This window comes from Hemiscyllium ocellatum, chromosome 6, assembly GCF_020745735.1.
Source record: "Hemiscyllium ocellatum isolate sHemOce1 chromosome 6, sHemOce1.pat.X.cur, whole genome shotgun sequence".
Classification (NCBI taxonomy): domain Eukaryota; kingdom Metazoa; phylum Chordata; class Chondrichthyes; order Orectolobiformes; family Hemiscylliidae; genus Hemiscyllium; species Hemiscyllium ocellatum.
In genome coordinates, this window is record NC_083406.1 from 14,481,924 (window position 1) to 14,505,598 (window position 23,675).

General features: G+C 39.4%; 1 protein-coding gene across 1 annotated transcript in view; it reads left to right on the top strand.

Annotated features, from left to right (window-relative positions):
• The window catches only part of tubgcp3 (tubulin gamma complex component 3), a 58,071-nt gene extending 40,819 nt beyond the window's left edge, over positions 1-17,252 (top strand). The window contains exons 17-22 of the mRNA XM_060826472.1: positions 1,043-1,178; positions 6,804-6,892; positions 10,193-10,324; positions 12,650-12,790; positions 13,925-14,041; positions 16,592-17,252. Of these exons, the coding sequence (XP_060682455.1) occupies positions 1,043-1,178; positions 6,804-6,892; positions 10,193-10,324; positions 12,650-12,790; positions 13,925-14,041; positions 16,592-16,753 (777 nt within the window). The 3' untranslated portion in view covers positions 16,754-17,252. The remainder of the gene's footprint in view (positions 1-1,042; positions 1,179-6,803; positions 6,893-10,192; positions 10,325-12,649; positions 12,791-13,924; positions 14,042-16,591) is intronic.
• Positions 17,253-23,675: the final 6,423 nt, after the last annotated feature.

Here is a 23,675-nt window from a genome sequence, read left to right on the forward strand (position 1 = left end):
AGTGGTCAACCAGAAATTGAAATCCTTATGTTATTTTTGTTTGTAAAAAGACTCAAAATCACATTTGTAGCTGCAGAAATTCATGATCAGTATACTCAAAGTGCAATATCACTTTGGGCAATGACTTTCTAATAATTTCATCACTAATATTGACGTTAGAAAATTTCTGTTCATTTTCCATCCTCCTCCTAAGAGGACAGTTCCACCCATCCTTACGTCTGTACTCTCTTCCCAACACCCCCATGCATTCTGCCCTCCTAGCAAATCCTCTGCACTTTCCACCTATTCTCCCATCTTTTCCTTATTTCCCTCAACCCTACCCCTTGCCCCCACCCCCATTCCTACTGTACCTTCCAATTTCCTCTTTTACCCCACTCACTTTGTTCCTGAACCCTACTCCGTTTTCAGCCTGCTCATTAACTCTACTCTCTTGACACACTTCCCTCTCTACACCCCCTATACCAAATCCACCACCCTTCCAGCTCTCCCTCTTTCTTCCCCACACCTCAACCTGGCCATCCTCTGTTGGATAAGGACCATGCAGGTACCATGATTATAACCGACAATAGATTTCTGAAGCAAGAAAGTTAAACTATGCAATGTTGAATGTAAACAGCAATATAAAGCTGGTTCCTGTGACTCCAGTCCTTCCTTCTTATTTAGCTGTGGTAATGTTTTGTCATGTGTTCTGTTGACTGATAATCACTGATTCTTTCTCTACCGATATACATCAATGTCAAAAAAACACCTCCACTTCTATCCTGTAAGATCCCAAACTCTACATGATTTGCTCAACCTGATGTCACAATCTCTCTCCTTTTTGCCTTGTCCGTTTTTATTTTCACTTCTACTCCTCTCCACTCCTCTCCCAACCCCTCTGACATCCTTTTTTGTAAACCCATTGCAACCAGACTCTATCAAAGGTGTTTGTTCATCATCATTCAGCATCCTAGGTGAGGTAACTTTGGGGAGAATGCGTACTTTGGGAACCTATGCCTTTTGGCAGTTGTTAATGTTTTATTTTCTGTGTGTTCTGTTTTAGGTATTTACTCGAGAGTGTATGAGCCATTATTTAAGAGTATTCAACTTTCTCTGGCGAGCAAAGCGAATGGAGTACATTCTCACTGATATCTGGAAAGGGCAAATGTGTCATGCTAAACTACTGAAAAACATACCAGGTACAAATTTACTTTAAGCCTTCTCCCTCTTTCCCTGCTGTAATCACCCACCACACTTCCCCAGCCTCTTGTAAAGGACCATCTTCTGTTGCAGTTTGATTTTATAGCATTTCACTCTGAACAGCATGTCTTAGTTCAGACTGAGGTGGCTAACAATTCAACTCTTGTATTAGCATTTCTGTGCTCCTTTTGGTCTGAGTCACAGGACAGTAATAGGGATTGAATCCAGTTTTTCCTCTTTATTGTTTTCTCCTGAATTAGCTACAGCACACAGAATTGACTATGACTGAGTCTAACTCACAGGAGTTCAGTCTGAGACTTTTGATGCTTCCTTGTATTTACCGTCTATGCTCCAGCAACCTTGAAAGACAATGGATCTCGCCTAGAAACTGTTGGCTGGACTCCTTGTGACAAATGACAGAGGATCAGTTTGAATATTGTTGTTCAAGCCTGAAACACTTGAATGGGTTGTGAAAAATAACCTCACTTCCTCTCTACTGGAACTTGCTTGAATAAATGTAGGTCTGTTACCCCTCTTATCTACTTCCTTTTCCTTGTTTTTTTTATCTTGTTGCCTAAAACTTACTGACACATTGAGTGCATGAGAATCATCCTAGTAAAAGGAGTACCATCCTTTTACTAGACAGTACCACTATTAGATGTGTATCCAGGCATGATTCCGGCCCTGGAACATTGCTAATTGTGTTCATTTCCACTGCACCACCATCTCGCCCGGACTGCTTAGACAGTACCTTCCAAACCAGCAGCCTCTATCACCTAGAAGGACACAGCAGCAGATGAATGAGAACTGTACCAGCTTAGTTTCCCCTTGAGTCTATGATCATCCTGACACGGAACAATATCCCTGTTCCTTCAGTGTCTCTGGGTCAGAATCATGGAACTTTTTTTTCTAAGCAACAGCGTGGGTGTCCCTGCAGTACTTGGTCTGCAGCTCACCCCTACCTTCTCAAGAACACCTAGGTATAGACAAAAAGTGCTGGTCGAGCTAGTGAGGCCCATGCCCAGTGTGGAATTTCAGAACTGAGCTGAAGAAGCAATTTATTCATGTGTGGGATGTGGGTGTCCCTGGCTGACCAGCATTTATTGGCTGTTCCTGGTTGTCCCTTGAGAAGATCGTGGTGAGCAGCCACCTTGAACCACTGCAGTCCACCTGCCTTGGATTGACCCACAATGCCATTCGGGAGAGAATTCAGGATTTTGACCCCCAATGCAGGGGGGTTGAATATATAACCCATCTTGCTGGAGTACTGTGTTAGTCTACCCTTTTCTGCTTGATAATGTGATTGAGAGATACTTGAAATGTGTAGAAGAATCAGTAAGTTTTTCTGATGCTCAAATTTTGATTATCAAATTTTTTATTCTTCTTGGTGTGGTTTCAGAATAATCCACCAGAGGGCAGAAGCAGATGAAAATCTGATTCACCATGATACTTTTAGAATGACTGGAATAAAAACAAAAAGTACTGGAAATGCTGAGCATATTAAGCAGTATCTGTTGAGTGTTATGATCGTCGTGAAAATGGGCTATCAATATTCAGCTTTCATCATGAATTTTAATACTTTTGACCTAAAATGGCTGTGTGATCACATCATAACTTCGGGGAACCAAATGGAGCATGCAAAACTGGCTTTGTCAAAATTACCATTTTAATCACGAGGTGCTGAAATGCAGTGAGCTGTTAAGAAATTCCCATCTCCTCTTTTACTCTCACTTGCATGGTAAATTCAAATTAAGAAATAAAAGTTGTCTACAACTGTCCAGCTTGAAGTGGAGCAATGACACAGACCCCAGAATCCACAAAGTAACTTCTCATCATTTATATAAATGGTTTGGATGTGAGCATAAGAGGTATTGTTAGTAAGTTTGCAGATGACACCAAAATTGGAGTTGTCCTGGACAGCGAAGGAGGTTACCTCCAGATTACAACTGAATCTTGATCAGGTTGGCCAATGGGCTGAGCAGTGGCAGATGGAGTTTAAGTTTGATAAATGCGAGGTGCTGCATTTTGGGAAAGCAAATCTTATCAGGACTTATACACTTAATGGTAAAGTCCTAGACAATGTTGCTGAACAAAGGACTTTGGAGTGAAGGTTCATAATTTCTTGAAAGTAGAGTTGCAGGTAGTTAGGATAGTGAAGAAGACACTTGGTATGCTTTCCTTTATTGGTCAGAGTATTGAGTACAGGAGTTGGGAGGTCATGTTGCAGCTGTACAGGACATTGGTTAGGCCATTTTTGGAATATTCTGGTGTCCCTCCTATTGGAAGAATGTTGTGAAACGTGAAAGGATCCAGAAAAGATGTACAAGGATGTTGCCACGTTAAAGGATTTGAGTTTAGGGAGAGGCTGAACAGGCTGGGGCTCTTTCCCCTGGATGTTGGCAGCTGAGGGGTGACCTTTTACAGAGGTTTGTGAAATCATGAGGGGCATGGATAGGATAAATAGACAAAGCCTTTTTTCCTATGGTTGGGGAGTCCAGAACTGGAGGGCATTGGTCTACGGCGAGAAGGGAAAGATACAAAAGGGACCTGAGGGGCAGCTTTTTCACGCAGCGGATGGTGCGTATATGTAATGAGTTGTCAGAGGAAGTGGTGGAGGTTGGTACAATTGCAGCATTTAAAAGTCATCTGGATGGCTATGTGAATAGGAAGGGTTTGGAGGGATATGGGCCCAGGGGTGGCAAATGAGACTAGATTAGCTTAAGATATCTGGTTGGCATGAACAAGTTGGAGCTAAAGGTCTGTTTCTGTGCTGTACTTCTCTATGACTTTAATAGTAGTTCAACAGCATTGGAGTGACCATGAAGAGAAAACAATTAAGGTGGACCTTCAACAGCAAAGATCCTGAAAGCTTCTGTCTATCTCCCACTCTCGATGTCCGAAACACAGGCAAGTGAAAAAATCAACTTGCAACATTGAGAAATGAAAGTTATGCCCATTCCTGAGTAAATGACAGTAGCTAATCAGTTGGGACTCTGTTTTTGCTCGTGCAAGTTGAGGATTCTTAAATGCTTCAAACTGCAGCAGCCTGTGCCTTTCTATCTGTATGGATAGATCTACTATCACCCTCATTTGTCCTTTACGATTGTTACTTGTGCATTAGATGTTGCATTGTGTAGCTTAAGGAAGATGCTCTGATATAGAGAATGAAATCAGAATGGCAGTCAACATAAAATGAAAGCCAAAAAGATTTACCTACATCTGATCTACAAAAAGGAATTCTATCAGACCAGCCAGCTGCAAGAGACATTGACATACTCGTCTCTCATTCACGTGAAATAATGCCAATGTCATTGATTTTTTTAGCAATTCATAAGTGTAATTTCTATCAATTTCTTTCTTGATTCCTTTTGTGTCCTGATTTTTGAGTAGATTAATAAAATCTACTTTTGTTTGACCTGTGATGCATACGGATAGAATGCTTTCCATGGTACATCTGTAAAAATTGATGAGAGTCCTTGTCAACATGCCAAATTTCCTTAGGCCTCTGAGGAAGTTGGGGCATTGGTGTGTTTTCTTGATAGTGGTGTCGACATGGATGGACCAGGGTTGATTGTTTGAGATATTTGCTCCTATGAACTTTTAGCAAGCTGTGAGATCTTAGTGAGAGGCAATATATATTTGAGTGGAATAATTTTCAGGAATGTGCAGCAGCAGGCATGTGCATTAATGTTTTGAATGGAGCAAGAGACTAGTTAGCAAAACGTGCAAATCTTGAGCTTCATAGGTAGATGCATTGACTGACTGATTTGATTGCATCTATGTTGGATGAACACAATGTACCAATGGCTTTATTATATGCTATAAATGATTAGGTCACAGCCAGAAAACTGTACACAGTGCTGGTCACTGTAGTACAGTAAGGATGTGATTTCTCTGGAGAGATTCAGAGGAGAGTCACCAGGATGTTGCCTGAGATGGCATATAGCTATGAAGGGAGGTTGAATAACACTGGATTTTCTTTGGAGCAGGGAAAGTTGAAGGGGGCTTGATAGAGGTGTAGAAAATTGAGGGGCATGGACAGGAAGGATAGAAAGCAGTTGTTCCCTACTTAAAGGTCAATAGCAAGGAACATAGTTTTCAGATTTAGAAAGCATTTGAGGAAAACCTTTTTTCATCCAGAGGGTGATTAGCATCTGGGGCCTGGGAGGGTTGTTGAAGCAGGAAACTTAACATAGATGAACATTCGAAGTGTCATAACATTCAAGGATATGGACTGAGTGCTAAAACAAACAGTGGGACAGGTGTAGATTTAGTGTATTTTGGGTGTACATACTTGATTAACTGAATGGCCATTTCGGTGCTGTGTGATTCAGTCAAATGACTTAACAACTCTACAATAAGAGAGTGAGTTTGTACTTCTGCTAGTTGGAATGTCTAGGACTAGGTACCATTGTGTAAATAATAATAGACTTTTTGAACGTTAGGGACAAAAGCTTTCAGTTTTAGTTTCATTTTTGGGCAGTTCCACAAAAGTCCCTGTGTGGAAGGGGATGTGCAAAGTTAAGATCCTGAGAAATGGAGAAGATCGTTAGATTTGTTAACATTGGATTACTTTAGAGCAAGGATTTAGTAGTAATTGGAGATAAGTGTTTTGATAAAATTCTGAAGGTGTTATTTGAAGCCAAGTATGCTAAAACTGATATATTATAGCTCCAGGTAAAAAAAATATCATCTGATTGTCCATCCAACAAGTTGAAATCATGATTAACTTAAACCTTTTGAGTATTAGAAAAGATTTTTTTTCTTTGGTGTTCAATATTCCGCAAGGGATGTTTTTGAGACCTATGAAGGAATGTCATTGGAGTAATGGGATTCTATTTTTATCATATGTTTGCAATCTTTAAGTTTGTGTTATATGTAATTGGATTAGTTTTATTCTATTTTCTCATTTCATTTCTTTTCATTTTAATACCTTTCTGTTTTATTGTTAAATTAAAATCTGCAACTGTATGTGTATGTGTTTCCATGAGACCTTGTTAAAACTAAACAAAATGAAACTCTCACAACTCCAGGTTATAGTCCAACAGGTTTATTTGGAAGCACTAGCTTTCAGAGCGCTGCTCCTTCATCAGCTGGTTCACAACACCAGCACTTCCAAATCAAAACAAAATATTATTTGTCAAACCAGATTTCAGTCTGGGTTCTAACTTCTCCAGCAATAAAATCAGCTGGTATTATAACTTATATATCTGCAATGACTTTTAAGTGGATTTTAAAAAATTAGATTTCACAGGCAGTAAGAATGACAAATACAGTTTTATTGTTTTATTGAATTTTGGGACTGGATTGAAGTTGCAACTATTTCGGATTTTATTAGCTCATGTGCCACTAACTCATCAGTTAGAATTACATCTCTACTTTATATTTATCGACATGCCTTTTTAAGATGCCTCTGGCTGTACATGCTATTTAAGAATTAATGCATGAAATTAATGGTAGCTACTTGTCACAGTGTTTTATTGTTTAATGAAAAATTGATCCATCTAAAAAAAAAGCAAATAGATTCAGAATCGTGTCAGATTGCTGTTTCCTTTGAGCTTGACGTCTTAAGACGTAAATGGTCTTCTACAGTTATGAAATGTATTCCTTTACGTTTCTTACAGAATTGTCAGGGGTGCTCCAGCAGTGTCATATTCTGGCATCAGAAATGGTACACTTTGTGCATCAGATGCAGTATTACATCACGTTTGAGGTATGTCCAATGAGGATTGCAAAGCGCACATTTGTTACTGGACTAAATTTCTATTTAAAATACATTGCCAGTATTCTTAGTCGTCTTCAATAATTATGCTTGCACCACGTTGCAAGAGATGTATAAAATATCAAATTAATTATATGAATGTTTTGCAGTAGGTTTTGACTATTCAATAATGCAATCTTTTATTAATGGGTAATATAAAGCTATAACTATATATTATTCATTCCTCTCCTGTATACACTATAAGCATATCACCAAGACTGTCAAATCTTGTTGCCTCACAGGTGTTACTGATACCAACCACAGTCAGGCCCATCCAACCCCCCCACCCCCACCTGACTAACAGCACTCCCTTCTGTCCACTCCCCTCCACCCCTCAGCCATTCTGCTCCCTCAGTGCAGTTCGCTACTGAGAATTGATATTCCCTGCATTAGAGAATGTGCCAGTTCAGGAGCAGTCACTCAAAATTCTTGATACTCAGTCTGCTGATACTCAGTCTTCTTTGCTCTCACTACATAGAAAATTTGCTAGTTAATATCTCTTCTTGAGATCCCAAAACTGTCAACACAGCTCGCTAACAAATTATTTCATATAGGTTCCTGAAACTGAAATCTTCCACAGCTTGCTGCTTCTCGAGTTGTCTACAGAGCAACTCAAAAGCCAATTTTCACTGTACCTGACTGATTTGGAGACTACTATAATTTTTTTATTTCAAAAACATTTTGTTCATAATAAGATCTCTATGTAGAAAGATCTTTATGTACATAGTCACTAATACGGTATGGTTCTGTACTGTGGAATATCAAGGAACAAACAAACATTGGAGTTTGACTCCATCCAGCAAGCAAACCGAAGGCATCTCTTGTATAAAACTACATTTACATGCATTGAAGAACTAGGGATCCCCATTTAACTTTGGCAGAAAAACTTCAGACAGTGGTCTTTCCCCATGGTGCCTTGGTGGCAGCTGGCCCAAGCCTAAGTGCGTCCCTCAGTGTGCTGTCTTCGACCTTGGAATGTGTCAGTCTACAACATTTGGAAGACCAGCAACTACTATAAACAATTCTTTTGATATGCTACAGATCCTTTTTTCTGAAAGAAACATGCAGTCTACCTAAGTTCCTGGGTAGTTCTGTCTTTGTGGCATGAGTCTCATTTTGCTAAGTAACAATAGTTTTCTTCCCCCTAAAGCACTGAGCCTTATTAAAGTGCATATAAACAATCACTTTTCCAGATGCCCTGTTCCATTTGTAGAACTCAGAAATGAAACTCAAATTATGAGCCCACCACCCCATCTCACAATACAGAAATAAAACTCACGCATGAATGGAAGAACAGTGTACAGCTTTTAGAAGCCCAGGTATTCCAAGTAATAATACCTCATGAATCTTCATACTTTGCAAAGCTGCCCATCTCATTGATATCAGCATGCATAGGAGCTGCACACAAACCGAGGCTGCAAACTGAAGATGAGCTGCAAACTTATAGAAGACTAGTGTGAGGGACAGTGTCTGTGTGAATGGACTCCCACTTCAGCTGCGGTGGGTGTGTGCATAATGCAGCCTCTAAACCGTAGTTATACCCTGCAAACACTATAAAGTTCTTATTTTGTTGAGGTCAGAAATTAGTGTATCATGTGTTGTACTAGTTCTTAAGTTCAGGCTGTTTTCAGAAATCCTTTCTGTCTGCCCTTATCCCAAATCCTTTTGGTATTTCTCCTCTTCCAATCCTAACCAGTCCAGTTGAAAATGACATTTTGGGGTTCTGTTTTAATAGACTTTTGTTAAACCTTCACTGTTTGAAACCTTCTGTAAGTAGCTAGTTAATTGGTTGTACTTGAAGGTTAGGTGAAGTGATGGTGGCTTTAAGTGGTGTGGAAGTACACTAATCAAAGCAGAAATAGACGCTGCCCTTACTGAAGAAATTATAGGTTTCCAGGCTATTAGATCATTATGAGAGTGGACATTTACCCTCAGAATATCATTTAATAGAGCCTAGAATATAAGGAGCTGCTTGTTATCATCTTTTGTTGATTTCAAGAAGGCTTCCAGTAGCATTCATTGGCATTCATTCCGGTACGTCACAGGGCTGTATGTGGTAGTTTTATTAATATCTTTATAGGTTTTTTTTCTGTATGACTCCAGAGTCATACAGCACAGAAACAGACCCTTCAGTCCAACCAGTTGAACATAATCCCAAACTAAACTAATCCCACCTACCTACTCCTATCCCATGTCCCTCCAAACCTTTCCTATTCATGTACTTATCCAAATGTCTTTTAAACATTGTAATTGTACTCTCGTCCACCACTTCCTCAGGAAGATCATTCCAGATGTGAACCACCGCCTGTATTTTTTAAAAAATTGCCTCTTTTTTTTAAAATCTCTCCTCTCGCCTTAAAAATTTGCCCCTCATCTTGAAATTCCCCATCCTAGCGAAAAGATAACTACCATCAACTCTACCTATACTACTTCTTATGTTATAAATTTCTATCAGTCATACCTAAACCACCACCCCCACCCCCCCCCCCCCCCCCCCCCCCCCCCCCCCCTCCCCACGCTCCAGTGAAATGTCCAAGCCTTTCCAACCTTTCTTTATAACTTAAACCTTACATACCTGGTAACATTCTGGTACATCTCTCCTGAACCCCCTCCAACTTGATAATATCCTTACTATAACTGGGCAACCAGAACTGGATACAGTATTCCAGAAGAGGCCTCACCAATGTCCTTTACACCAGCTGCTGCATAAAGACCAGCATAGATATGTTGGGGTCAGTGTAGTTACAGGAATGAGACAAAGTTGTATAATTTCCGCCTTCAATATCCTCTTAGTTATAGACTTCATTATGAGGAAGATGATATTGGCACAGCCTTTGACATCTTGTAGCAGCAACACCAACTGACAGAGTTGGATTTCACATTCTTTCAGGTCTCATTGTATTTGTTTATTGTACAAATTATATAAAATTATCAGAACAGTAAGGAAAAGGACAGATGATATACAGCAATTATACTGAAAGGTCTAGGAAAATCGACCCTGAATTTTGTGTCCATCTTTAATCACTATCACAAGGAATCAAGCAGTTTGGAGAAGTACAGATCATGAAGGACTTGGAGGACTGTTGGCAGGGGCTCGAGTTATGAGGAAACCTGATCTCAGTTTTGCAAAGAGATCATGTGTAGAGATGAAAAGATCAGACACTTTGGTAAATGTGAAACTTGCACCTCCTTGGAGTGAAGCCACTGGAATGTAATTGCAAGCTAATTGAGGCAAGGTATGTGTATTTGCAGGTGTTGGAATGTTCATGGGATGAACTGTGGAATAAAATGCAGCAGGCACAAGATCTTGATCAAATCACTGCTGCACATGAAAGTTTCCTCAACACGATAATCTCTCGATGTCTGCTGGACAGTAATTCTGAAGTAAGTGGTTTGAGATTGGTCTTGTTGATTTATTGGAGCTATCTGAATCTGTATTAAGTGAAAGTTCAGGAGGTTGACCTTCTTTTATGGAAATGAGATTTAAAGGTGAGTCCAATTTTTAAAAAAATCATATTTGTTCGTGGGATTTGAGCATAGCTGGCAAGATCAGCATTCATAATCATCTGTAATTACCCTTGAAGTGAGGCTGGCCGGTCACCTTGAACTGTTGCATTGTGTGTGTGTGTAAGGGCATCTGCAATGCTTTGGGGAAGGAGTTCCAGGATTTTGACCCAGCAGCAATAAAGAAATGGCAATTATAGTGCCAACTTCAAAAAGTATCATGCTTCGAGAAATTGCAGGCGTTGGTATTCCAGTGTATCTGCTGCCCTTGAGCTGGTAGAGCTCAGAGCAGTGTGGAAGATGCTGTCACATGAACTTGGGCAAGTTGCTGCAGCTTGAAAACTGCAGAAATCTGGTAATATTTATCTGAATTTGTAATCCAGAGGCCTGGACTGACACTTTGGAGAAATAACAGCTGGAGCATTTGAATTCAATTAACTGATAACTCTGGAAGATTTGAATGGTTGTGAAAAAAAATCCAGTTATCATTTCTGCTTATGGAGTTTGGCCACAGCAATGTGTCTAACTCCTAAATGCCCTCTACAATGTCCTAGCAATCCATTCAGTTGATCAAACTGGTAGAGAATCTCATTGAAATCTCAGGTGGCTAGATAAAAATGAAAAATTCAGTCCAGGCAGGTTTGCGGTGTAGTACACAAACCCAAGAATACAAACTGAAACATTCAGTCATATTGTGCTGTATTTCACATCTGGAATGGTTGAATAGTTGAGTAAGTTGCAACTCAATACAAAAGTAGTTAAATAGCAGAGCACTGAATCAGACAAAAGGGACAGAAAAACAATTGGATGCAGAGTGTGGGGAAAAAGGTCTACCACCCTGCTCAGCCACAGTATGGCCATCTAAAAAACACAGAAGCTGGCCAGCAAAACAGATCAAGCCTGCCAACATACAGAAACTTACCCAGAGTGCGCTAGTCTTGGCCAAACAGGCTAACCTAGAAACCAGACATGGCTAACCTACTCCCAGACCAGAGAATACACTTCTTAAAACAGCTTTCACGATCAGCTCCCACCCAGATTAGCACTGCAGTCACAACCCCCTGAGGGCAGGGCATTTCCTATTGAAACCGATACCGCATAAACAAAGAGGCAGACCGAGGGACCCCAGAAGACTTGGCTCGCAAGAGGAACACGATGGACACACCTGAACACTAGGAGACGGGACACATACACATATGTGCACAGGTGGAAAGTAGAATGAAGAATCCTCTAGCAGACGTTCTTTTCCACTCAGAGATAGGTGGAATCTCCTGTGTCAGTTACAAATAAATTGCTACTACTGGACGCTTGATTAACTTCTATTCAGTTTATTCTTGTTTTAACTTCTTCACTATTTTCACCATTGTACTGTAACTGCTTTACAGTTATCAGCTTTGTGTTGTACCCCTATAAAGCATGTTCTGGGAAGAGTATTCTGACTATCTGTGCAGAGAATCAGTTCTGTGTCAGCCTGGTCAATTTCTCTTCCACAATATTGCTTTGTTTAGTTAAACTGCTTGTCAATTTCACAGTGAACTTCATTTGTGATCTTGGATCCATTGGGCTCAATTTCTCCAACAGTGAAAGGTTTGTCAACAAGGTTGTAACTGGGATAGTAAACTTAAAACGAAATACATTACTGGTCACAGAGGTCTGTGACTGAAACTTATTTTCTTAAAGTTCACTTTATCCTGAATAAGAGTTAACTCCGATCAAGATTTTCCTTGTAAAGTTCCACATGCTATGTTCATATTCAGCAACTAAATGGTTAGAACAAAGAACAAGAACAAAGAAAATTTACACTCCAGGAACAGGTCCTTCGGCCCTCCAAGCCTGAGCCGATCCAAATCCACTGTCGAAGCTTATCACCCAATTCCTAAGGATCTGTATCCCCCTGCTCCCCATCTGCTCATGCATCTGTCCAGCCGCAGTTTAAATGAATTAAATTAGTTTAACGTTTAACAACTTTTTGTTGATTTTCCAAAGAATTTGCTTAGTTATTGATTGGTGGAGGTGTTCAGTCTGAGACTGAGGAGTCAGTGCAAGTAAGTGAGGAGGAAGGGAAAGCAGTAACCTTTAATGCGAAGGTTCATGCTTTAGAATTTAGTGTCTGTGGAGAGTCTGCTAATCTGAATGGCAAGGAGTTTGAAATACTTTGTTAAATGAGAAAATTTCAACACTTTCTGAAATCTGTGTCCATTCAAGGAACTGTTGACGCAACTTCGAGCTCTGTTCGATCGAATCCTGGAGTTTCAAAGTGCTCAGGATTCCATGTACCGCTCAGCTCTGGAAGAATTGCATCTCCGGCTTCGTTATGCAGACATTAAGAAGCAACGACAAGCAGAGGTATGGATGTGCACATTGTTGAAGGGCTTTTTGTGTCCCACAGAACCGAGGGGGTCTGTAAATATTTAACTGTGTAGTGAAAGGCATTAATACACTCCTAATCGTGTGGATAAGATATAATCCATAAATAGATTGAAATATTATACCTTGAATCTCAAAATATCCAAAAGTATTTGATAACCACTGAGAAATTTTAAATTTAGTGACTATTGTAATCTAGGCAAACATGTCAGATAATTTGGATACAACCTGATCCTATCAACAGCAGTGGTTTTTTAAGCCAAATAATTATATTAATAATGTTACGGCAAAAAAATTGATTGTAACAGTGGGAACTCTCCAGTTATTCTTCACGTTGTACTTTGGAGTCTACTTACAGCCACCTGACAAATCACAGGGCCTTGAATTCATTCTCATCTGAAAGATAGCAAGTTCAACATTAGAACAGTGCCTCAGTACTGTTCTAGGAGTGTTAGTCTGGATTTTGTGGTCAATCTTCTTGAATGGAACACACTGCCTTCTGAGTCGGAGACAAGTGTTCTACCAACTGGTCATCAGATCCACCAGTGATACATGAAGGCTATTTCATTTACAGGAATATTAAAGGAGTGCCATTTCAAAATCTCCCCTAATTCTTGAACAATTTGAATCTAGTGCCAGACTTCTGTGGCAAGGTAATGGACCCATCCAGTGGACAGATAGTTGGGTGCCCCACTTTAAGCCACTTATGCAAGACCCAACCAAATTTTCTGTGCATTGGAAAATTGAATTACCTGATTTGAAGGCTCCTGTCAATTTAAGGGTGAAGACCTCCCCTCCAAGAGCTACTGGTCAAGAACGCAGCCAATGTGCTCCTGCCCAAGACAATCTCCCCTCACTAGCCGTCTGCCAGTCTTCTCCCTAAGCTCTTTGAAGTCCTGTTTTAGGTGTCAGAATATCTGCACAAAGTGTTGATCCAACTCTGAGAAGTTAAGGTGGCCAAGGAAGATATATTATTGCTTCAGGGCTTGGGACCAAGGAACTGGAAATTGCTCCGAGGACTGCCGTTACGGGATTAGAGGATGTTGAAGTTCTTTTGCAATGACACAAGTCGGATTAGTGATGTCAGTGGGTTTTTTTTTCCTCTTCATTTAGGGTAACTGGGGAACAACAACAGCTGAAGAAGAGGCAGAAAATAAAAGAATTCATGAATTTCAACAGTTAATTCCAAAAATGTGTTCCCAGATACGTGTGTGTTCCCATTTCTACCAGGTATGTCATTCAGATCTGAATTGCAGAATATTTGGTTTCAGTGAATAATCTGGTGGAGACTAATTCGAGAGGGAGGGAGGGTCTGAGGTTGGAGGGGGGGTGAGTGGGGGGAAGTGCGACAGGTTTGCAATGCACAAGGATAAGACAACATTGTAGGGCAATGTTTTGATGATGATTCAGAGTGTGGAACCGGAAAGAACAGCATACAACCATGAAAATAAAAGATGAGAGCAAAGACAGAACAATAGGTAGAAGGGCAAAATTAATGGCTTTTTAATTGAATGTACTATACAGTCAATACAAAGTAAATTAATTATCAGAAAAAAGAAAGCAAATTGAAGAAAATCAGCAATTAACATAAATCCAGACAGTAACAGCTGCTTTAAATATTTAAGTGGAGGAGAGAGGCAACAGTTGATGCAGGCTGGAGAAATTATACTGGGGTGCCAAGAATTGAACAAATACTTTGCTTCAGTTTTCAAAGTCGAGGGTACAAATAGCATTCCAAAAAATAGTAAATAATCAAGGGGATGAAGAAGAGGAAATACACAAACAAGTAACTATTGCTTGAAAGAAAGTAATGGAGTGAATATGGTCAAAAGTCCCCTTGCACCTAATGGTTCTAGAATTTAAGGAAGTAGCTGTAGCCATAGTTGAAGCAATTCTAATAATCCAAGAATCAGAGCATTCAAAAATTGCCAATCAAACACCTATGTTCAAAAAGGATGGGAGACAAAAATACAGGTAATTATAAGCCAGTTAGCTTAACCTCTGTCAATGGGGGAAATGTTGGTATCTATTAAACAGGATACAATAACAGAGCATTTAGAAACCTGATATAATCAAGCAAAGTCAGCATGGCTTCACCCGAAGGGGACATTTATGCCTGACCAATTTTATAGCAGTTCCTTGAGAATGTAGCAAGCAGAGTAGATAAAGGGGAACTAATGGAGGTAATGTGTTTCATTTTCCAAAAGGCAATCAATAAGGTTCTGAAAATGAAGTTTCTTAATAATATAAAAGCCTATGGTGTTGGAGGTTGTGTATTAGCATGAGTAGAAGATTGGTTACCTGATAGAAGGCAGGGAGTTGTGATGGCAAGCTGTAACTAATGGAGTGTTACAAGTGTTTTGACTATAATTATTTACGATATATATTTTAATGACTAAGAGAAGTGAATGTACCAACACCAAGTTTGCAGATGATTCAAAAATAGGCGTGGTGGCAAATAGTGAGGAAAAAACAAAAGAATTTTATAAAAGAAAATTGGCAGGTTAAATGAGTGGGCAATAACTTGGAGTATAATGTAGAAAAATGTGAGGTCATGCACTTTGGCAGGCAAAATAGATGGGATGAATGTTATTTGACTAGGAAAATCCTGCAGAAAGCTGCAGCATGGGGATTTGGAAGTCTTTGCGCATGAATTGTAAATAGCAAGCACAAGTTCACTGGGTAATAGGCAAGACAAGTGGAATGTTGGCTTTTATTTCACAGGGAATGGAGTATAAAAAAAAGAGAACTTTTTTTACTGGATATGGAGGGATGTTTGAGATTGAACAAGTGGAACTTGTACTAATTTGGCATTTAGATGAATGAGAGGAGACCTAATTGAAACAAATTAGATTATTATGGACCTTTGCCAGAGCAAACGTGGAGAGGTCGTTTCCACAGTGCAAGAGTGTAGAACCAGCGCGCGTCTTCTGAGTAAGGAGTTACCTATTCAAGACACAGCTGAGGAAATTTTTCTGAGGCTGGTGAATCTGTGGCATTCTTTACGACAGAGAGCTGTCTAGGCTGGGTCGTTAAGTATAGTCAATGCTGTGATAGCCAGGTTCCTAATCATAAAGGGAATAAAGTGTTACAGGGGTACTGCAAGAAAGTGAAGATGAGGATTATCAAATCAGCCTTAATCTCATTGAATGGCAGAGTGGGATCAATGGGCTGAATTATCTACTTCAGCACCTACAGTTTATGATTTTAGTTCTCAGGTAATTTTGTCAACTGATTGCTAGTTTTCAGGCCTTGCAATCTATGTTACATTTATGTGAAAAAATAATTATTTCCTCTTGAGCAGAAGCATGGGAACAATATTTCCATTTCAACTTTCTCTCATGCATTGTAGTTTCACCTGTAACACTCATCCTGTGGAGCTGGTGATCACCCATTTGTGCAAAATTCTGCCCTACTTAAATTTGTTCTACCCATAATCAACATATTTTGTATCCAGCCAGTTCATGTACACCTTTGTTTTTGAGTTTCATTTAGTTAATATATTTATTAGCTAAGCCATCCAGGTCACTGGCTTGGATGATCTCCTTAACTCTGATATCAAGGCTGTGGGCAAATCTCTAGTCTTTTGCTAAATCTTGTACAGCTGATTTAATTTGTTTAGCTGCTAACCTAAAAGATGAAGGACAATTTTCCCTGTTTTTGCTTAGTACACACCTTTTCCATGCTTATTAAGCTAAACTACACCTTCATGAGCTTCAGAGTAGCATATTGCAATACTGTCCAATTTTTATTTCACTAATCTTCCTTTCTTTCCCTTAGGACATTGTTCAGCAATTCCTGGTACTGTTGACAAAAAGTTCTGATGAAAGTCTCCGTTTCCTTAACTTCAGGCTTGACTTCAACGAGCATTACAAAGCAAGGGACCCTCGTCTGCGTACCTCACTGGGCAACACCAGGGGCAAACGCAGCTCAGCATTGTAAACTGTTGTCCAAATGTTTCCAGCTGTTACAATTAGGGCTACATTTACATGTACCTTGGTTTTTTGCTCTCTCTGCCATCCTGTGAAACCTATGTTTGTAATGGCTGTCAGTGATGTACCACACCACTGGGAGTAGAGGGAATGATTAGTCATCTGATAATGTTAAATTTGTTGAGCAAGAAATATATCCACATAAAAGTGTAAGTTATTTATAATCTATGAATGTTGAGTTTGAAGTTGAACTTAAAGCTTGAGCTGATTGGCACTTCGCAATTTTCAGCTTCACTTTGCTGAAAGAACTTTACAGTGTGTACAGAAAGGTGACTGTTCCAGACCTAAACCCACATTTTATTTTACAGATGACACAATTATTTAAACTGCTAAACAAAAATGAAGTTTCTTCAATAACAAAAACTTTTTTTTAAAACTAAGAGACACTTGGTCCTTTTCATGTAATATACATTCTAGGTTGTCACAATTGGTGTTCGTTTTAAAAACTCAACATATGCTTTGATTAAAAACCTCAGTTTTTACATTGTGTAAATAGTTTGAGATTTTTTGATCTTATGAATAAACCTCCTTGATGTACGAGAATATGGACAAAAGGTAAAAAGAAATAACTGGAAATCGGTTCCTTTTTAAAAAGTTACATTTGTTACGCAGTTCGTTTTTTTAATTATTGGTACTGTAGGAGAAAGCCATACATTTAACCCTTTGTAGATGCTCTGGCTGAGTTGAGGATTCCCTCCTTGTTCTCACCATTCTCCTTCTCAAAGCATAGAAGCAAAGGAATTCCAAGATCGAAATCTTGGATCTTGAAATCTTACTTTTAAAAGAATTACATTAACTTTACACTATGTCCAATGCAGATTTTGGGGAAGACTTACACATACCTTGGACATCATCACTAACCAAATAGAATGATAAATGGATAGATGAGATACTTATAAGTGTTATTTGTGAAAAACAGCATGGTTATTAAGACTTAGAATGTTTGTATATACTGGAAGCCCTATTCTGCAATTAGAGAATGATTATAGCAGCAACATTTTGGAACACGATTTCAATGTACAGTTTTTCTTCTCCTGAAGCATCTATACCATCATAAGTTGGCCCAGAAATTACCAAGATATTCAGTGCCTTGCAAAAAAGTCTGCTTTGTGGAAGTCACAACATGTTACAAATTATGTTCAGAAGGCCAAACCTCTTGCTTTATCACAAGACTGGAGCAATAAACCACATTTATTTTTTAGTAATGAAGACAAAGTGTTGGAGAACCACAACATCAGGTCTGACAGCATCTGTGGAGAGAGCAATAATCCAAGTTTCAAATCCGATATGATAAGTATACTTAAGACACTAACTCTGAATCTCTCTCCAAAGATACTACCAAACCTGCTGAGGTTTTCTAGTGCTCTCCTTTTAATTCAGCACCTATCTTTCTTTGCCTTTGTTTGCTTTCCATTTCTTTCAAGTTTATAGATAATAAATGTTTCAGATTGATGGCTGGTTCTGAGACTGTACCAAGTTTGTACCAGCACAGCTGCCAGTCCTGCTCTAGAATAGAAACATAAGAGTTTCATTAGCTACAAACTGGCAAGAATTAACAAAGTCAAATCACAAAGCTACGTAGTATAGTTTTAAAACTTGTAACAAACTACGCAGTATGCCTTTCTTGAACGTTTATAAACTTGTATATTTGAGAGAGAATAAGATCACAAGAAATCCATTTTAATTCCTGGATTGCAGAAATCAGCAAAAGTTAATATTATGGTGATCATAAGTGGAAGTCCACTTAATCTTCTGTTTTGATGTCTCTGATGTCCTCTGATACACGCACTTCTTCAAACTAAGTAAGCTTGCAGTTAAAAATGTCATCATCTCATTCATCATACAATGAAGTAATTGTGTATCCAGATGTAAATGAAGTACTGTCATCACTCTTGGGTGATGATGACTGGATCAGAGAGCTGGGCGTACTTGATAAATCATTGGTCATAGCCCACAATGATTGGGTAGAGGAACTCCATGCACCTGATGAATCATCTGGGCTGGTGGATGAAGGAAATATAGAGGAACTAGGTGCAGGTGATGAATAATTAGGTACAGAATCCTTACAATACTTGTTCCAGAATGATGCTAATGAAGACCAAGAAACTTGTGACTCAGCTTTACTGTGAGGGGATTCTACTTGATTGGAAGAGTCTGATTCATCTTGCTTTATTTCGGCACTGGAGCTGTGTGCTTGCCTGTAAGCATGTTGTACACTCTGAACTTCTTGATGAACTTGGGAAAACTTGGAAGATTCTGTACTAGTTTGTGCAATTTCTTCAGTATGGGTATGTCTCGATTGGTTAGAAAGAAAAGAAGCATCTGGTACTTCAGCTGGCACATGAGTAGATAATAATTGAGTGCAACTAGGTGGAATGTTTTGGCCATTGTCAACATAAATTGGTGATTTAGGGGTAACCCTGCGTACATGTACTGAATTATCACTAACTGGGCTGACTGATGAATAGGCAGGAAAACTGGATGTTGGTATCACACTATAAAAAGCATGGGGTGATTGTGAATGTTTAGAAGATCTGAATGCATGTAACATATCTGATCTGTGGTCAACTTCCGTGGATGGACAAGGAGTAATTTGTGAGTTATTACCACTAGATCTTGACTGAGTGGGAGTGTAGGAACAAGAAATATCTCTTGGATTATTACTAACTAGGTTAGTATTTAACCAGGGCTCAGTGGGTGAATAAAACCCACCTTGGAAATTATTACTAACGGAACTAGACCAGGACTGGATAGGTGAATTGGGATAAACTTGTCGATTATAACAAAAGGGACTGGACTGAGATCGGGTAGGTGAATAGGTACCATCATGTGGATTATAGCTAATAGGACTGAACTTGGAATGGTTGGACAAACTTGAGCCACTGTATAAATTATTATAATTATTTGGGCTGAACCTGGAGTGGGTGGATGAAATGGAATCATTGTGGAGACTATCATGAGCAGGACTGGACTTGGAATGGGACATATTAAAATCACTCTGAAGATTATGATAAATGGGACTTGACTTGGAATGGCTGGGTGAATGCAAACTGCTGTGCAGATTGTTACCATCAGGACTGGACTTGGAACTGGTGCATGGATTGGAATTACTGTGTAAATTGTTATCAGCAGGACTGGACCTGGAAGGGATGGATGAAGACCTGTTGTCATATAAATCACTGTTATTTGATTTGGCCGTGGAATGAGTGCATGAAGAGCAACCGCCGTGTAAACGATTGGTAACTGGGTTGGATGTTGAGTGGGTGGATGAAGAGCAACCACCATGTAAATGATTGCTTTCTGGGCAGGACTTGGAATGGGAGTGTTTATGGGAAATAGTTTGTGATTTGTTACTGATAGGAATGCTTTGAGATTGGGTGCTTGAAATATTAGCTGTACTGTTTTTATGTTTGTGCAGTAATTCAGAGGAAGGAGTAGAAACGCTTTGCAAGTTATTATCAACGTTGGTGGATAGTGATTGGGGATAATTTGCTGCATCTTGTGTTTTGCTGTTAGTGTAGACTGATAGTGATTGGGCAGAGGAGCAAACAACAGTTTGATCATTAACATCAGCAGGCAATGATTTGAACTGAGATGTTTTTGCATCTAATGTATTGTCAAGGAGAGCCTGAGAGGATGGTGAGTGAATGTAAGGCTTGAAAGCATGTTGACTGGTGGATGAATGTGATACAATGTGTGCATCTTTTCTCTCAGGATTGAGCAGTGGTCTGATGGAAGAGGAAGAAGCTTGTGCATTACATGCCAAGTGTGCAGATGCTGATTGGCTGGCTGACGTTGATGGAATTTGCTGATCGTCACTGATAGATGTGAGTGGTGACTTGGGGCAAGACTTGTGTGAATGCAATATGTTATCTCTGACAAAGTTGGTTGATGACTGATTGGAAGTATAGAAGATAGTTTGCTGAGGTTCTTCTATTTTGGATTGTAAAGAGGTAGAATCAGAGACACCTTTTTCATTATGATGGGCAAAGCCAGAGGGTGTATTGATGGAAGAGCTAGTTGCGCTTCTCTCATTCTTCTCTGTTTTAGACCAGAGTGAACCAACAGAAGAACTTGATACAGTTCCTGCATCATCTAAAGCATGGGGTGAGGATGAATGAATAGACTGTCTCCATTTACATAATGTATCTTGCTTATCCTCATCATTGTTGGTATTACCAGGATTGAGATATGATTTACTGGTCGGACAAGCAGTTTGTTTATTACCTCCACAGGTGGATGGAGTGAAAGATGTAGATATATCTTGAATGTGATCAGGAGTCCCTAATATTTGATTGACTGCAGAAGGCAAACACTGCAAATTGTCAGTAAAAGACGGTAGTGATAAGGTAGAAGGACTTGACTGACTTTGTGTATTGGGGTCGTCATTGGTTGATTGCATGGAAGAATTGTTTGTATCACGAATATTATAATGGGTAGAGGTTAATGTTGATGTGGAGGTAGAATGAATGGAGACATTTCTAGGATCTGTGTATTGTGATTGCTTGGGTGAACTGGATGCAACTTGTTGAGCAGTGGAGGTTGAAGGTGATTTTGTGGGGGCTTTGGATAAAGTATTATTTGGAAAAGTGGATGGTGCACAGATAGAATAGGCTGTGGTGCAGCCATTGTGAGCTGATGGTGAATTGACAGGGGGGTTGACTTCATGCAGTATGCGTTGTCTGTTTTCACTGCTATTGGGGAATGATTGGGTTGAGGAATGAGTGACATCTTTTGTGTTCTGTGTGGGCAGTGATGTTAGTGAAACAGCATCTCTCCCATTATCATCACAGATCGAAACTTGAGTGAAAGAAGCAGATGCATCTTGTACATTTTTAACAATATGAGGAGTTGACACTTTGCATGATGGGTGAGATGCACTTCGTCCACTCTGGTTTACAGAAGTGTGCAGTGGATGAATGGGAGATATTTTGTTCTGAACAGGAATCAACAATGGTCTGCTCGGTGAATGCATACCTTGTGCATTATGCATCACAGCTGTAGGCAGTGTTGATGCTGTACAAGTTATACATTCATCATGACCATAAACTGATAGTGATTTGGAGGAAGATCTGAATTTGTGTACTGCATTAGATTTGACACAAGTGGATAATGTATGAGTGGAAGAGCTGGGAATATTTTGTTCATTGTTAGGAATGGAATGAGATTGAACTGAAGAACTGGATGAGCTAAATGTTTGTAATCCACCAAGACCATTTTCACCAATGTTAGTAGATGTTTTTGGGGGCAGAGAATGAGAAATAGCCTGTCCAGTATCATCTGCATGGATAGCCAATGATTGGATGGACATGCTAGATACATTTTGTGCCATGCTATCAATCTGAGTAGATTGAACTTTAGAAAGTTGATGATCAATGTTAGAAGTGAATGAATAGGTGACAGAATTAAATGCACTTTGTTTATAACTATCAATCTGAGATGTTGGTGATTGGCTAGGTGGATGCAACATATCTTGTGTCTCACCATCAACTTGCAAATGCAATGACTGATTGAAAGAATGAGTGTTCTCTATCACATTACCTTCAATGTGTGTGGCTGAGGTTTTCATGAGCAATTTTGATGTATCTTGTAATTCATCATCCGCTTTTGTTGATGGTGTTTTATCAGAAAAATTATATATATGTTCTTTGTTAGTGTTGACAAGGGTGGGTTCTGTATTGGTGGAAGGGTGGGATATTGTTTTTATATTATCAAGCACATGATCAGGTGAACAAGTGGATACATTCTCTACATGACTGTCAAAATTTGAAGGGATTGAAGGTCTGGATGTATGCAAGGTGTGGTGAGAGTTATCAATGTCAGTTGATGACTGAGGGGAAGATGTATGTATGTGTTGTATATTGTTACTTTGAATGATAGATTCATGGACATTATCACCAACATTGTTGAGATATGAACTAAAGGAAGCATTGTGACTTTTGTCACCAACATGAATGGGCAATGATCTGACAGAAACATGAAATGCACTTTTTTCATTGTCACTGTTGTTAAGTGGGAGTGACTGATTGGAAGAATATGATATAGTTTGTGTATTAATATCAGCAGGAGTAAATACTAATTTTCTGAAATTAGACACATCTCGTGCATTATCTACACATGCTTTGGTATTAGCATGATGAGACAGTGACTTTGTGGGAGAAGATGCATGTGTTCTGTTGTTGACATGAGAGGACAGTGACTTTGTGGGAGAAGATGCATGTGTACTGTTGTTGACATGAGAGGACAGTGACTTTGTGGGAGAAGATGCATGTGTTCTGTCGTTGACATGAGAGGACAGTGACTTTGTGGGAGAAGATGCATGTGTTCTGTCGTTGACATAAGAGGACAGTGACTTTGTGGGAGAAGATGAATGTGTTCTGTCGTTGACATGAGAGGACAGTGACTTTGTGGGAGAAGATGAATGTGTTCTGTTGTTGACATGAGAGGACAGTGACTTTGTGGGAGAAGATGAATGTGTTGAGTCATTAACTTCAGAGGTCAGTGACTTTGTTTGTGATGAAGCTGCCCGCACTGTCCACCTGTGTTGGCTACATAATGAATTGTTGGATGTTTTATTAATGCCAGTGGACTGGAAATGAATCTGTGACTTGCAGTTCATATTGTTGGTCACACAGGGAAATAATGAATAGGTAGAAAAATCAAATGCATTCCTATTATTAACATCAACGGGAAATGGAGAATTGTAGGAAGAATTGAATATTTGGTGTGCATTACTATTATCATGAGTAGTTGATGACAGAATGGAAGAATTAGACATGCGTTCACATGAATCTTGCTTCTTATTATCAATACCACAGAACACTGATCCAGAAGAAGAATTAGAAGTACTTTGCACATTATGTTTAATAGGG